Below are 13,507 nucleotides of genomic sequence, written 5' to 3' on the forward strand. Positions count from 1 at the left end.
GTTTGGATAAGGCAAAAATTAAGTCGGTAGGCAGGTAACCACGGCCTCGTCGCGAAAGCATCGGTATGCAAGTAGCTAGTTTCCTGTCGGATAGGGCGAAATCTCCAAGGGGCGCAGCGAGCGTGCTTGAAAGAAACCTTGCAAATCTTCGCTCCTGTCCGGGCCCCGTTGCTGCTGCACGGTTGAGACGTGGTCGTCCGCAGTAGCAGTTGAGTAGGTCTAATAATAAATCTCTACGTGCCCCTCAGGCTCCGGGCCTCCGGTCGATGACACGTGCGGAATGGGGCGTCTGCAACTGGGCTTGACGCGGAGTCACGTTCTTGATATGTATTTATTTACCGGTATATACTCCCTATGGTGCTCTGCTGGTACCGGTATGTAACGGAATTCACACCGTGTCCCGTGTTACAGCTTTCATAACAGTACGATTAGTAGTAGTGGCTGTGGGCACACACACACAAATCACGCGTCATCTTCACTGCTGCTGGGCGTATGTAGTCGTTAGAATACCGGTAGGTATGTCATGTATGTAGGTTGGGGACTCCTTGAGTCAATGGGGTGGGAGATTCGTGGAAAAGTCGAATTAATTACAAAACGGGTAATAAGTAGCGATTTTTGAGATGTTTTTAGCAAAAACATTGGGGAGCGCCCCACCAAAATTACCGTTTTCTAAATTCAAAAGAAAATCAACCACGTCTTCTAAAATCCAAAACTCGTCATTCTATGATTCTAGACACCCTTATCTATCCGAAAATAACGTCCTTTGATTTTCTTTTGTGGTTTTGTGGGATGAGATAGGTGTGAAAGTCGGGGGTGTTTTTCCATCGGTTACAGGAGTTCCCAACAATATGTAGGGATGGCTGCCTGGTTCGAATTCAAGCTTTTGGTCCCAGACGGCTGGCCCGTCCATGTCCTTTGTCGACAGTCGGCGAACAACCCTGCGCCGATTTGTGCGGGGGCTATGGCCCTATGGGTCGCGCCGTTCTAGACTTTCAAAGAGGAGGGGAGTCGGAAGGATTCGGAGGCTGGCGGTGTATGTACTGTACCTATGTTTGTATGATGTATGTATGAGGTATGTATAGTACGCTCACTTTTGCTGCGGAATCTGTCAAGACCATTAGTATGCAGGTATGCATCGTCAAGCTTGATCACGAGCGGGATGCACCGTGTAGAGAGTGAGAGCTCGACTGGGGGCGCCAACAGGGAACCCCGCCATAACCACAGCCTATCAATTGCCTTGCAATCGCGCAAAAGACGCGGATCTCCTGCCCGACCGAGCTAGCTGCTCAGTCACCGCTCGTGTGTCGTGTCACTGTTTGGCTCGCGGTTGCCAACAAACGGCGAGGGGGCGCCTCCTCATTCTGCTCCGCACAGGTGCGTGTACGCACTCTCGCATCCTTTTTTTTGGATCGTCACTACCCTTCTCACGCCATTGCAGCTTCTCCAATTGCAGTTTCTCCGGCGACTCCATGACTGCGTATGTAGATGACGCTTATTCGCTGGAGGGCTTATTTCCTATGTAGTATACATCACTCGTTACACAATGCATCATCGCGGCGTGCATCAACACAAACAGATCCGCAACAAGCAATGATTAAACTGAAACCGAAACCAAAAGAGAACCGCACGGACCACCAGCTGTCTCCACGTAACCCGCACGACCCCGCACGCCACAAGCATCTCAGGGGAGGGCATGGTGTGGTTGCCAGCCCCGTGACCGCAGGCACATGCATGCCACCACACTGCACATCTCCTCCATGCTTGCTCTGGCGACCCGTAACCCGTTTGCCCTCGGCCGGTAGTGTTTCATCTTCGGGTGAACCAATAAACGCTTTTATCCGCCTATCCTCAGCCCTCTCATCTTGAGCCAACTTCGAACTTGTGCGTGCGTACCGAGTTAGGTATCGTTCGATCCATGCCGGCTGTCTCGCCCCTAATCGAGTACATATATACCTAGTATTGAGGGAGAGCGGGGTAGAGGCGCCTCCGTGTGTATCGGAACTGGTGGGGAGGTGAGAGCAGACCGTGGAGGCGGAGTGGTGTGACCCGGATCAGCCTCGAAGAGGAGGGTAAACATTAAAACTTGTTCTTATCTTGTTCTTGCTTTTGTTCATATCACAAATACGCACACAATTGATCACCCATTCTTTGTCTCATCACGTTTTTGGGTCTCTTAATACGTACCTACGAAACAGCCCACTGCCTTCCCCGCCTCCCCACCTCCCTCCCTTCTTCCTCACATTGCGCCGCCATCTCCCGCATCCTTCATTTCCATATTGCAGCTGTTGATCACATACTGCAGATGCAATGCACATCGTATGTATGTAAAGTACATACATACGCCCTGCCTCCTCCCGATCCGCTGTGACCCGAGAGCGGCTCACCATCCGAAGCGGCGGGGCGGATTCTCCAGAGTCCACAGCCTTGTGACAATATCTACCGTCGGCGTTCGGAGGGCTTGCTGCCAAGACCGAATCCGCCGAACCGGCTGGCTGGCCGGTGAGCGAGTCGCAGCCTCAAAGAGATACTGCTTTTCTCTGTGTCAGGTTGCGTCTCCTCCCAGCCTTCCCGAACATGAACGCACTCGCGGGCAGTTCGCAAGGAAACCGGAGTGCTCAGTCACTCAACCATTCAATCATTCACCCACTCATCCACTCAGGTAAAGTCGGAATCGTACGTTTGTTCTTAGGCCCATACTCCCTAGCGAGTATAGCAGGTACTCGGTGACTGTGCATACATGTGGATCAAGCGTCCGTGCAACACTGGAACGAAACTGCTATGACCAACTCCCTACGTCCCTCTCTCCGGCCGGTGACAATTCTGCGGTGTGAGGGTGCAGAAACGGGGGGGAGGGGGCTTCTCCGACCAGAGGATTTTTTATGACGGAGTTGAAGACTCATATGTACAATACACACGAGGACTCTTTCCTCAGTTACGCGCGTAATGGAACCTGCCGCCCCACCGCTCATGCGCACATCGACACCAACACCGAAACTGAAACCGACACCCCCCATAATGCCCAAACACGACGCAGTTCGATAGGTACTGCACCCCCTCCCCCCTCCCCCCCGGAAAGGAAAGTCGGCAGAAAAGAGCTATATACTCCACACCTGAAGTTGCACGAGTGATTCAATTACATACGTAATAACGGATTGGGGATACCGAAAGAGTAATAATATAAGGATTCGGTGCCTATACTATTACCTAGGGCACATTCAAGCTTCAAACTCGGTGTCTCACCGTGCCTGAGCTAGCGGACGATCCTGCGCTCGGATTTGGCGTGTGGGCACAGGTGTGTGGGATCCGGTTCTAGATTTGGCCGGAGTTGGCGCGAGCCGGGGCCGGCATGTCTTTCGCCATTGGTCGCTGGGGATCGCTGTGCGTATTTTTGTGAGAAATGACACCAGTACGATGGTGCCCCAGAGGCACCTGTGAGCGACTCAGGCGCCAGCGGCCAGCCCCACCAACCCGCAACCACCCACAGTCCACCAGATGGCAATGCTTGCTCGGCAATCGACACAAATGCGCGGATCTTTGATCAAGCCTGGCCAGCTGGCCGCCCCGTATCCGTGCGCTAAGACAGCTGGCCGCTCTGTATTCGTGCGTTAAGAATAAACGGACTGAGCGGTTGTCTGCTGGCCGCCGCTCCGCGACTCGCGAGCGCTTTTTTTTCTCTTTCATTCTTTCTTTCTATACGCTCCTCGTCAACGATGAGCGCACGCTCGTACGCTCGCACTTATCGCACTTCTCGCGCTCTCCCCACTCTCCCCACTCTTCCACTCTCCGTCCCCCCCGCCCCCCAGCACAACGGTCGAACCAGCTTCTTCTCCAATGTCAACAATGACGGACCGATGACAGCGAGAGTGATACATGGCTGTGTTTGGTTTGGCCTCCACTTATCGCACGCCCCAAGCCTCCGTTACACAACAACGGCTTCTCGATTGCGATTGAGGCTGCGTCTTGTGATTATTACGAAGCAAGGGAGCAGTTGGGTGGAGGATTAGCATGGAGAATCCGCGAATGCGATGTGCAGCTGCGCCTCTCCTTGGATAGTCCTGACGGTTCACCGACTGGACTGCCGCCCACCCCAGAGGAGGAGGAGACGGAGAGTGGAAGATGCGGAGGGAGGGACGGAGGCCAATTCACCGCCGGAAAAAGTTGTGGCATATTTGTCAAGCGCGATTGACATCGCGCTGAACAAGAGATAGGTAGTTTACATCCGTGATGCATAATCGTTTTCATGTTTGGATTTCTCTCTGGATGGCCGCGGGATCTCGGCTGTGTCCCGGGGAGAAGGAGGCGGTGGCGTCTAGCATAGCAGACAAGGCCTGCGGCTAAGTAGCTAAACCAGCCAGCGAAAACAAGGCCGAGGTGAAGTCTACGAAGCAAGGGATTGTCCACAGTGTCCCCACACACACATACATGCACCCGATTGCAAACGGTCGCGGCCACGATACGATCGATGGTGGGGTTGAGGCTTTTTGCACACAATATTTCGTGGCAGAATCAATGTCCAATGACCCCCAAAACTGCACGTCAGAGAGTGCAATTCCTCCCCCCCCCCCCCCCTCCCCTCCATCCGCGCCAAGTTTGTAGTGAAGGACGGTAGCGGAGAGTGAACGAAGGGGGGCACATAGAAGCTTTGAGATCCGCTCTTTAAAACCGCAATCTCTCATCGTTACCATCACAATCACCACCATATTCCCCAATACATACCGCGCCATGTCGACAGTAACCTTTCGATTGACCTCGGCCACACACTCAATCCCGATCGACGTGGATCTGGCAGCTGCTAGGCAGGAATTTGTCATCGACGGCCTCGTCGTGCTCCAGCATGCAGTCCTGACACCCGACGAGATCGATTTCATCATTGGCGGCGCGGCAGCCCGCGCAACCACGTCAATCTCACATCTCGGCACTTCTTACCGCGTCGAACTGCAAGGCGGACGATACCTTGACACCAACCCTGGCGACATGTAGCAACCCCTCCCCCGCCCTCCCCCCACGTCCGCGCCTCGCTAACGCGTCTCCGATGCATAGCGTCCTCTCCAACCACGCCCGCATCAAGAACGACCTCATCGCCCGCCCCCCGGCGCCCGCATCCCCAGTTCCTGCCCACCGCCAACTGCGGCCCCCGAAGACGTGGTACTGCCCGATCCCGGGGTGTTCTAGCAGCTTCAATCGCAGCGACAATCTGCGCCGGCACCTGAAAGACGTCACACGGGGGCCACAGCACATCCAGTACGTGGCGCGACAGCCCGACGCACCGATAGTTGCACCGAGTAACCCCCCTCCTCCCCCCATCCCTCTCGCCGTCGCCGCGACTAATCCCGGTAGATCGAGTCAACACCGCGGTCGAGCGGCTAGCATCCCGCTACCCGAGCGTAGCGCTGGTGCCGGAGGCGCGCGGATTCGAGGAGGTCCCCGACGTGGAGGACAAGTTCTCGGCCATCTGTAGGGGCGTCCATGCCGTGTTGGCGAAGGAGTTTCCCGAATTCAACCTGTGGGCCGAGGTAAGGTTCGGCGGGAACAGAGCGGACGAGGACGCTGCCGTCGCCACCGCCGCTGCCGTCGCCGCCTCGGCCGCCGCCGCGGGGAGCTCGACCAGGGGCTCGATGGCGTAAAGGCGATGCGTGTTCGACCGCGAGCGCTCGCGGGGGTGGGGTCATTGGATGAAGAAGAAGAAGCGCAGGGGGTCGTTGGCGCCGTTGGGTTGAATGTTCTCCATTACGTTCGGTTGTGTCGCGCGCTGCTAAACCGGAGGCCATCCTCTGGAAAAGAAGAGGAGAAGAAAGATGGCATGGAGGGGCCGGATCACGCTTTGTAAGAATCTTACGTACTCTTTTTTCTTTTTTTCTTTTCCCTGAAGGCGCTTCGGTGATTATGCGAGTGATTTACTATGCATCTACTTTTGTGACAGGAGTGAACGGTTTGGAAAGATGCTGGCTGGGGAATTTCGTTAGCAAGAAGGCGTATCCTAATGGAATCGATTAGTTACTGAAATATTGTTCGATCGAGTTGAAGCAGAGTCAGTGGGTAAGCATCCTGTGAGTCTGTTCCGAATACGATAACTACCAGGTCGTAGTTGTATCTCAAAAGCCGTTGCCCACTCACGTCTGCGTGATTGTCGGCACCGTATATACTGGTAAGCGCGGCAGCTATCGATGCCACGACGGAAGCTTCGTCGTGATAGCGATCAGCACTAGGCACTGCTGGACGGTACCGAATGGTATGTACTCTATCTATTCACCTAGAGCAACAAACAACGTATCATTCTTAACGGAGACCCCAACTGCCACATGTCCGTACGCGATAACCGTCAGTACCGAGCGGTGCTAGACGGTAATGAAGGATACTTACCTAGAGGCTAGAGCAGCAAGGAATCGACGGTTGTCTGCATCGACCAACATAGTAGTATGAGGTATGTACCATCGCTTCCGACCGACCTATGCTACAAAACTACCTACTGACCGAACTACAGATGAAACGGCTACGCGACGGCACGTGCGAGAGACCTTTTGGGCCCGCAGGATCCCTATCCGACAATGCAATGAAGACGAGACCTCGCCAGCGAATTCCGGGAGCCAACTGGGATAATATTTTTCCACGAGGGTTTGCGCCGACCTCTTCAGCAATAATGGCATGTAGTCACTCGGCTCCATTGTCCTCATCCCAGCAGGATCCGGATTGCTTGTTTGCGCCGATCAGGTACGTGCATGCCATATCAAGGCGCGGCGGATGAGGCTCGTGTCGCAGTCAAGCCAGTCATTGGCTGCGACTCTCCGCGTCATGCAGGGTGGTTACATACATAGTGGCCCCGCGCGGCCTGCTCGGAGATCCTCAAAACCATACGGCACCTAGATCCCTTTCGCCATCGCCACTGGCCTCGCCGTCCCCCAGTAGGTCTCGCAAACGAGCTCGCCGAGTTACGGCACGAATGCGCGGGCAGTGTCAGCATGTCAGCGATGTCCCGAGTGAAGAGGAAGCTCTGTGACTATATACACCAGGGTTGCAGATCTAAGCTCTCGGTGCTGTGGTGGAGCAATCCGTCGTAGTTCTCCGCAGCGAAGCCGGTCCCAGCTGCTTTGAGTCGGTTTCGGTCCTCTGAGTCCACTCCGTGATTAGGGGCGATACCAAAATTCTATACAGGAGTGCAAGAGTACAGCAAGTTGGAGAGGCGTCTGGTTCGGGGCAGTAGTTAAGGGAGCGCATCGGGTGGCCCTGGCCCCGGCCTCTGAACCGAACAGAAGGAACGCAGGCGGACAGTCGACTCGACAACCTGCATCGCTATACTCAAGGCTCAAACCTTCGAGGTTTCTCTCGCCGCCGATAACGGGTGTGTGCCCATTACCCATCTCACCTCAGTGTGGAATCTGGACCGCTCCAAGGGCGGTATTAAAGGTCCATTACTTTCGACCTTCGAAGGAACTCCACCGGAAGGCGCGCAAGGACGTCTATCTAAGTATCGAAGGCCTTGCGGCGAATCCTCAGGCGGTCGGTTATACCGCCAGCCCAGACGTCAAAGCTGGATGCGATGAGAGTTGCGCTGGTTCGATCTGGTATCCAAGTCGACAACGAACATCGAAAAAGATTTCCCGTCGGCGTTCAAGAACTCCAGCTGAAGCCTAAAGGCCGCCGAGTCGCCGATCGACCAGGAGCTCGAGGAAACTCTGCAGTGGCTGTCTCCCACTAGCACCACAGCAAAGACACCGGGATACCGTATCAAATCTCGAAGGCTGCCAGGAACCGGGAAAGGTACCGTATTGTGGTGTGTGGAGAAATATTGCACGTCTCATTGTGGTCGCTAGCTGTATTTTCCAGTTCGAAGTTCGAGCGTGGTTGCTCATCTGCTTCGCCAGGAGATGTCCGGGGAGAACCCCAGAACATACAGTGGCCTACCTGTACTATGGCTATCCGACTCGCCGGAGAACGTGGGTGAGTGAATAGGACGTTGCAGACAATCGTGCTAATGTGAATGGGATATTGAATGGAACCCTGCAGTCGATTGAGCTGGGTGAGCGAACGGAAATTGCAGGCACTCGTGCTGAATGTGAATGGGATATTGAATGGGACATTGCAGCTTACAGGACATCTCAAAGCGGCAGCTTCGCCTTGCTTTACATGCACTTCTTTGGTTCTCCTTGGGAATATCTGGTAGTAACTGTTGTTACCTACTGCCATCGGATGGGAGTTTCTACTTGGGTTTCTCTCCTTTCCGTACACACGGGAGAGGTAGGGGCCACGGTTATAATCAGCGGCGGTGGGCCGGTGGCGACCGAGTATGTATGATTGTGAGCATCACTGTTATTGTTAATTGGAAGCTGGTGGAGACGGCGTTGCAGTGTGGGGTGCGTGGATTTGTGGCACGCTGGCGTGGGCGGCGATCGGCGAGGGGGGCAGTCGGAGGAGCGGTTGGATGGGATGGATGGGGAGGCAAGTGTGGGAACGAGTGTGTTCCTGTGAGTAGTCCACTAGCCGTTCAGAAGACCGGTGGTGGGTGCTTGGAACATTCGGTGCGGTAGCGGGTCCAAGTTCGTTTTTCTTTCTCACTTTCACACACACTCTCTCTTGTACCGGTAGCTCCTAGGCCTGAACATACCACTTCACTTCTCTCCATCTCCATCGTTCCAGTGATCACTTCTACGAGTCCTTTCAACAGCTAGAGGCAATGGCACGCATGGGTTTCTTTCGTCACCTTTATAAACCCTGGTTTTGTTTTCCATTTCAACTTTCATTCTGTTGAAAGATCCGAGAAGAAGTGCGCTGGTCCGCTGGAGCATTGGCATGTAACTAACGGCCTCACCGTGAATGAGTCGTGGGAATCCACGGGCTTATAAGTCTCCAAGTAAGAAATCCAGCCCAGCGAAAATATGAATGAATACCTAGAAGATCAAAGAAGATCATGACGCAGACACAGCACAGCAAAAGCATCAATAGGCACTCATGTGGGTCATGATTTCACGTTCGCATCCCCCCACGTCTCGTTGGATTTCCGTCTCGCGAAATAAAAATGCCCCATCAACACCCTATAGCATAGGTAACTGCAAAACTGTGCTTTTCACTCCTCCGTTTCGTGCTCTTGGCGACTCCCTAACACGCGATGACTAGCATTTCTAAAAAGTTGTCGGCCTGTCGGGTCGCGATTTGTCTGGCATGGTATGTACCAAGGTGGTATTTCCCCCCACCAGATCAGTATCGCTGCTGATTCCGCCTCCCTTCGTCCCCGCGGATGTTCAGACGAATGCACTAACACGGGAGAGCGGCATTAAATAGATGTGTAATATTCAGCACATACGCAAAGTCTCGCTACAGTAGGGAATAATATCTACATTCCAACACTCTACTTCACTCAGTACAGCCCGCCCCTCATGTACCGCTTCTTCCTCCCTCAAAGTCGCCAAGCTCATACTCATCCGGATATGCATCCAACACTCTCCTCAGCTCCTCTTGCTGCTCGAGCAACTCCGGCGTGGTCTCCTTGAACACATCCGTGAATATATCCTTTACCGGCGGTTTCTTCTCCTTCTCTGCCTTCGCGAAAGCCTTGAGCACGTCCTTTCTCACCTGCGTCCTAAATTCTGTTTCCTCATCCGTGCTCCACCACTTCTTCACCTCGAGCCACTTTCGGAAGCGCGTGATGGGATTGTCTCTACGCTTCCACTCCTCAACGTCGACTTTGGCGCGGTAAGCGAACGAGTCGTCGGATGTGGAGTGGTGGGAGACACGGTATGACATTGCTTCGATGAGCACTGGTTTCTGCGACTCGGAAGCGATCTTGCGCGCCGCCTGCGTAGCTGCATATACTGCCATTATGTCGTTTCCGTCCACACGGATGGTTTCGATTCCGTAGCCCATACCGCGGGAGGCAATGCCATCGCCTTTGTACTGTTCCAACGTCGGAGTGGAAATGGCGTACCCGTTGTTGCGGCAGATGAAGACTACCGGGCAGTCACGGGTTGCCGCTATATTCAGGGCCGCGTGGAAGTCGCCTTCGGAGGCCGCACCCTCACCAAAGTAGCAGACGACTATATTACTGGAGTTTTCGAGCTTCATGGCGTAGGCGGCACCGACGGCGTGGGGGATTTGCGTGGCAAGGGTGGAGGAAATTGGGTGCTGGCGAAGTCTTAGTATGGTTGGGAGAGGCAGGGGAAGACAGGCCGTACCAGGTGCAGACGTTCGCTCATGTAATGAATCGGCATGTTGCGGCCTTTGCCATAATCGTGCTTGTTGGCAAAGAGCTGGTTCATGAACTAGGTCTTTGTTAGCAGGTAGTAATCGGGGAAGGAGGAACAGGAATACTTCGTCTAGTGTGTATCCTCTATACATCAACGCGCCCTGCTCCCGGTACTGCGAATAAATCACATCGTCGGGATCCAGCGCCGCCGCCGAGCCAACCGAGATGCCCTCTTCTCCTGCAGAGACCATATAGAACGAAATCCTCCCCTGCCGCTGGGAATCAAACCTATTACCGTCAGCATCCGCATCGCCACATCTTCTTCCGGGGGAAAGGGGGAACCGACATAATCAGGTCCAAAACAGAAGTGGTGACCATATCCATATACATCTTCCTCGCCTTCTCCCGATCAATGCCGAGCTGCACCTTGTTATCGACGACTACACCCTCAGCATTGATATACCGATATGTGGGCATTGCCGGGACATCCTGCGGCCGATGGAAGGTGAGTTCGTTCGTGAAGCGGGATTCTACCGCGCCAGGGAACCGGACCGTGTCCGAGTCTGGTGCCTGGCGGATGCCGCGGGCAAGGGCGGAGGCAGTGAAAGTTCGCCTTTGGAGTGGGAGGAGGCGGGCATTGTTTATGTGGAGACGGCTCATCGTTGTTGGAGGGAATTGAGGAATGCTTTCTTGGAAGGAGGGAGAAAGGGAGTTCCGCGAGCTGGGGAGAGAGGTACCCTACAGGGACACATGATCAGACGCCGGCGCGTTCGGTTATAAGCGGAGGCGGGGTGAGGTACCTGGACCTAGCTACGCACCTAGCTCTCAAGGAACCCAAATGCCATTGAGCTTGCCATCAAGCATCTTCCAAGAGATACCGTCTACACCAAGATGGATCGACAGAGAAAAACTCAATCAATCAGTCGACCACCGTGGCCGTAGCCAAAAGGATTTGAGGTCCACGGCCTGGCAGGGATAAATGCTATTCTCGCTTCGCGTACTCTAAAACTTTATTAACACGTGATTTCTCGGTAACTGCCGCCATCACTCGTGTCCTCAAATCGCTCGTCAAAAGCTGTTTTGCGCATCAGCAATAACTAAAGGTCTCATACACTAGACAGGCCGATGAACCGGCTCAGCTACTCAGCCGGTCGACTGGCACATTAGTCAAGACTCAAGTAAGATCACTCGACATGAGAAAAAAGATACAGGAGAATGACAAATAAACTAAGAGGAGGAAACGACAGGCTCAAAGATCGAGTTGTGGCATTATCTCAAACACTCATTTATTACAGGTAACAAGTATGAGCTGCATAGGCCATTCCCGAAGTCGCAGCTGCCATTCCCACGACGACCGCCATGGGCAACCACACCCGTCCCCCTCAGACATCACCCGGCACGGCACAAAAACACCGTCGTTGCCCTCGACGCAATGCTCATTTCCATACAATCATTGATTAAACAAATGCATGCTCATTCTGATGCGGCATTTTCATTGTTGAAGTCTTATTCAAGAGATCTCATCGTAGAAAACGCTGTGTCGGGGCGTCGCTCCGGGGCATTTCTGAACGTAGGTGACTCCAAAATTCAATAAACCACAAGGCTGCGACCAAGGTTTGATCTACCTAGCCAAAATTCACATATCTCGATAGCAGAAGATGATTCCGGCGTCGATCTGGGTGTTGCTGGGGAGAGAAGTGTCGTCAAAATGTTAAACTCTTGAGGATATTTCCCACAAGTCCTTTCCATTTGGAGCTCATAAAATGACGTTTAAAGTATGTATGATTTCGAAGGGGACCAGAAAAGGTCAACTTATGGTATGTATTATAGAACACTTGACTGCCAAGATGAAGATGTTCTGAAGCTTCTCGGACATTAGGAAAAAAAGATGAGCTCATGACTGAGCTCACAATGGGTCACAAGTTGGTTCGAATCGTATCGTCCGGAACGTTCGTCACTACTAATAGTACACTCGCACGAAAGGGACATTACGAACTCTGGAAACTACTGTAGATCATTAATGTGAGCTCACAGAGAAGGGACCCATCCAATCACTGCGGGTGGCTGGGCTGGCCAATTGGAGTGACGATCAGCGTTTGAAATTCCGTTTTTCGATGGATACGTTGTCCGGAAACGAGCCACGGGCCGAGGGATGATATGAACCTACCATACACGTCTAGGACTCGCTGGGAACCGGAAATACCAAAGGCGGGGTGCGGGTGCGGGGGATCTGCTAGCTCGATTGAAAGCCGAGGTTTCGGCCACTTTCTTACCCTTGTGCGCATCCCGCGCTGATTTTGTTCATCGAATCGGAAGGGTATCCCAGCGAGCAGCTCGTATTAGTTATCTCAACGCGTGAGCTCCTACCTATCATCTCCGTGGGCTTACGCTCTGGAGAGAATCTGCCGAGGACATTCGGGACGTGTATATACATGCAGTACATATCTCCGTGGACGCCTCGGCGCTTGGTGCACTCAAGTAGTGGCTCTTCCGGATTCGCGGCGGGATCAATGAATATGCGTTTGGGTAGTCATGGCGATGTCTCGGAGAGGGTGTATTACGTTTCTGAGCCGTATCCATGAGAGGAGCATGAGTAGGATAGATGAGGGATCGGATAAGATATGGGAGGAGGGACTAGTCGGATCGGTGGGTCGGAATGGTGGTGAGAGCCGGACTAGCCGAATCGGGTGGCACTGAACGTTGTAGGCAGCGGAGGACAGCAATATGAGGCTCTTCGAAGTTGAATACAACCTCAACTTCTCCATCATCCCTCAATTTCGCCGTTTCCCTTCCAGGGCTGCGTTACTATTGTATGTACTTACCGTGATCCCCGAACGGGAACGCGTGTTTATCCAACCTCTAGCAAACGACAACTTAGTTTCGGGCCTACCTATCTTTTTGCTTCCGAGGTGTCTAGCCTGCTGATCCGCGCACCGCAGTAGCCGTTCCACCTTTCCACCTTTCCACCGTTGCTTGCGCTCGTCACCGTGCCGTCCACGGATTCGGATACGGTACCTCGCACTCGACAGCCTGTATGCCCGCCCGCGGCACACCCCCGACCGCTCCTCGGTTTCCCGGACCTCTGCAAAAGCGGTCGGCCGCGAGAGGTATGTACATTATGTACCGTACCAGGTGTTCCGCGCGCAGCGGTGGGACTGGTTGCAGTCTTGCTCCCTTCAGTCTTCAGCTCATTGTTGGTACAGGCAGCCAGGTAGCGGAGGGCCATGGACAGCCTGCTCGGCGCACCGCAGGCCTCAGGTCGGCCCGGTTTGGTACCGGTACTCCACACGCCTAGTCCCGAGAGCGAGCGGGTTTCAGTCGTTGCCAAGCTGG

The 13,507-nt window shown here is 53.8% G+C and overlaps 3 protein-coding genes across 3 annotated transcripts; 2 read left to right on the top strand and 1 right to left on the bottom strand.

The window, feature by feature from the left end:
- Positions 1 to 4,570: 4,570 nt before the first annotated feature.
- BZA05DRAFT_401240 (uncharacterized protein) lies at positions 4,571 to 5,584 on the top strand. Its single transcript, XM_051483972.1, has 2 exons — positions 4,571 to 4,976; positions 5,041 to 5,584. The coding sequence occupies exons 1-2, from the start codon at positions 4,723 to 4,725 to the stop codon at positions 5,456 to 5,458; spliced, it is 672 nt and encodes a 223-aa protein (XP_051338357.1). The 5' UTR covers positions 4,571 to 4,722; the 3' UTR covers positions 5,459 to 5,584.
- A 2,198-nt stretch (positions 5,585 to 7,782) lies between these two features.
- BZA05DRAFT_401242 (uncharacterized protein) lies at positions 7,783 to 8,568 on the top strand. Its single transcript, XM_051483973.1, has one exon. The coding sequence runs from the start codon at positions 8,067 to 8,069 to the stop codon at positions 8,520 to 8,522; it is 456 nt and encodes a 151-aa protein (XP_051338358.1). The 5' UTR covers positions 7,783 to 8,066; the 3' UTR covers positions 8,523 to 8,568.
- Positions 8,569 to 9,260: 692 nt separating this feature from the next.
- On the bottom strand, positions 9,261 to 11,053 carry BZA05DRAFT_374860 (thiamine diphosphate-binding protein). Its single transcript, XM_051481772.1, has 5 exons — positions 10,975 to 11,053; positions 10,521 to 10,912; positions 10,300 to 10,462; positions 10,164 to 10,250; positions 9,261 to 10,113 (listed from the first exon to the last, which is right to left on the bottom strand). The coding sequence occupies exons 2-5, from the start codon at positions 10,832 to 10,834 to the stop codon at positions 9,367 to 9,369; spliced, it is 1,311 nt and encodes a 436-aa protein (XP_051338359.1). The 5' UTR covers positions 10,835 to 10,912; positions 10,975 to 11,053; the 3' UTR covers positions 9,261 to 9,366.
- Between the last annotated feature and the right edge of the window lie 2,454 nt (positions 11,054 to 13,507).

This window comes from Tricharina praecox, assembly GCF_024521635.1.
Source record: "Tricharina praecox strain CBS 144465 chromosome Unknown BZA05scaffold_16, whole genome shotgun sequence".
NCBI lineage: Eukaryota > Fungi > Ascomycota > Pezizomycetes > Pezizales > Pyronemataceae > Tricharina > Tricharina praecox.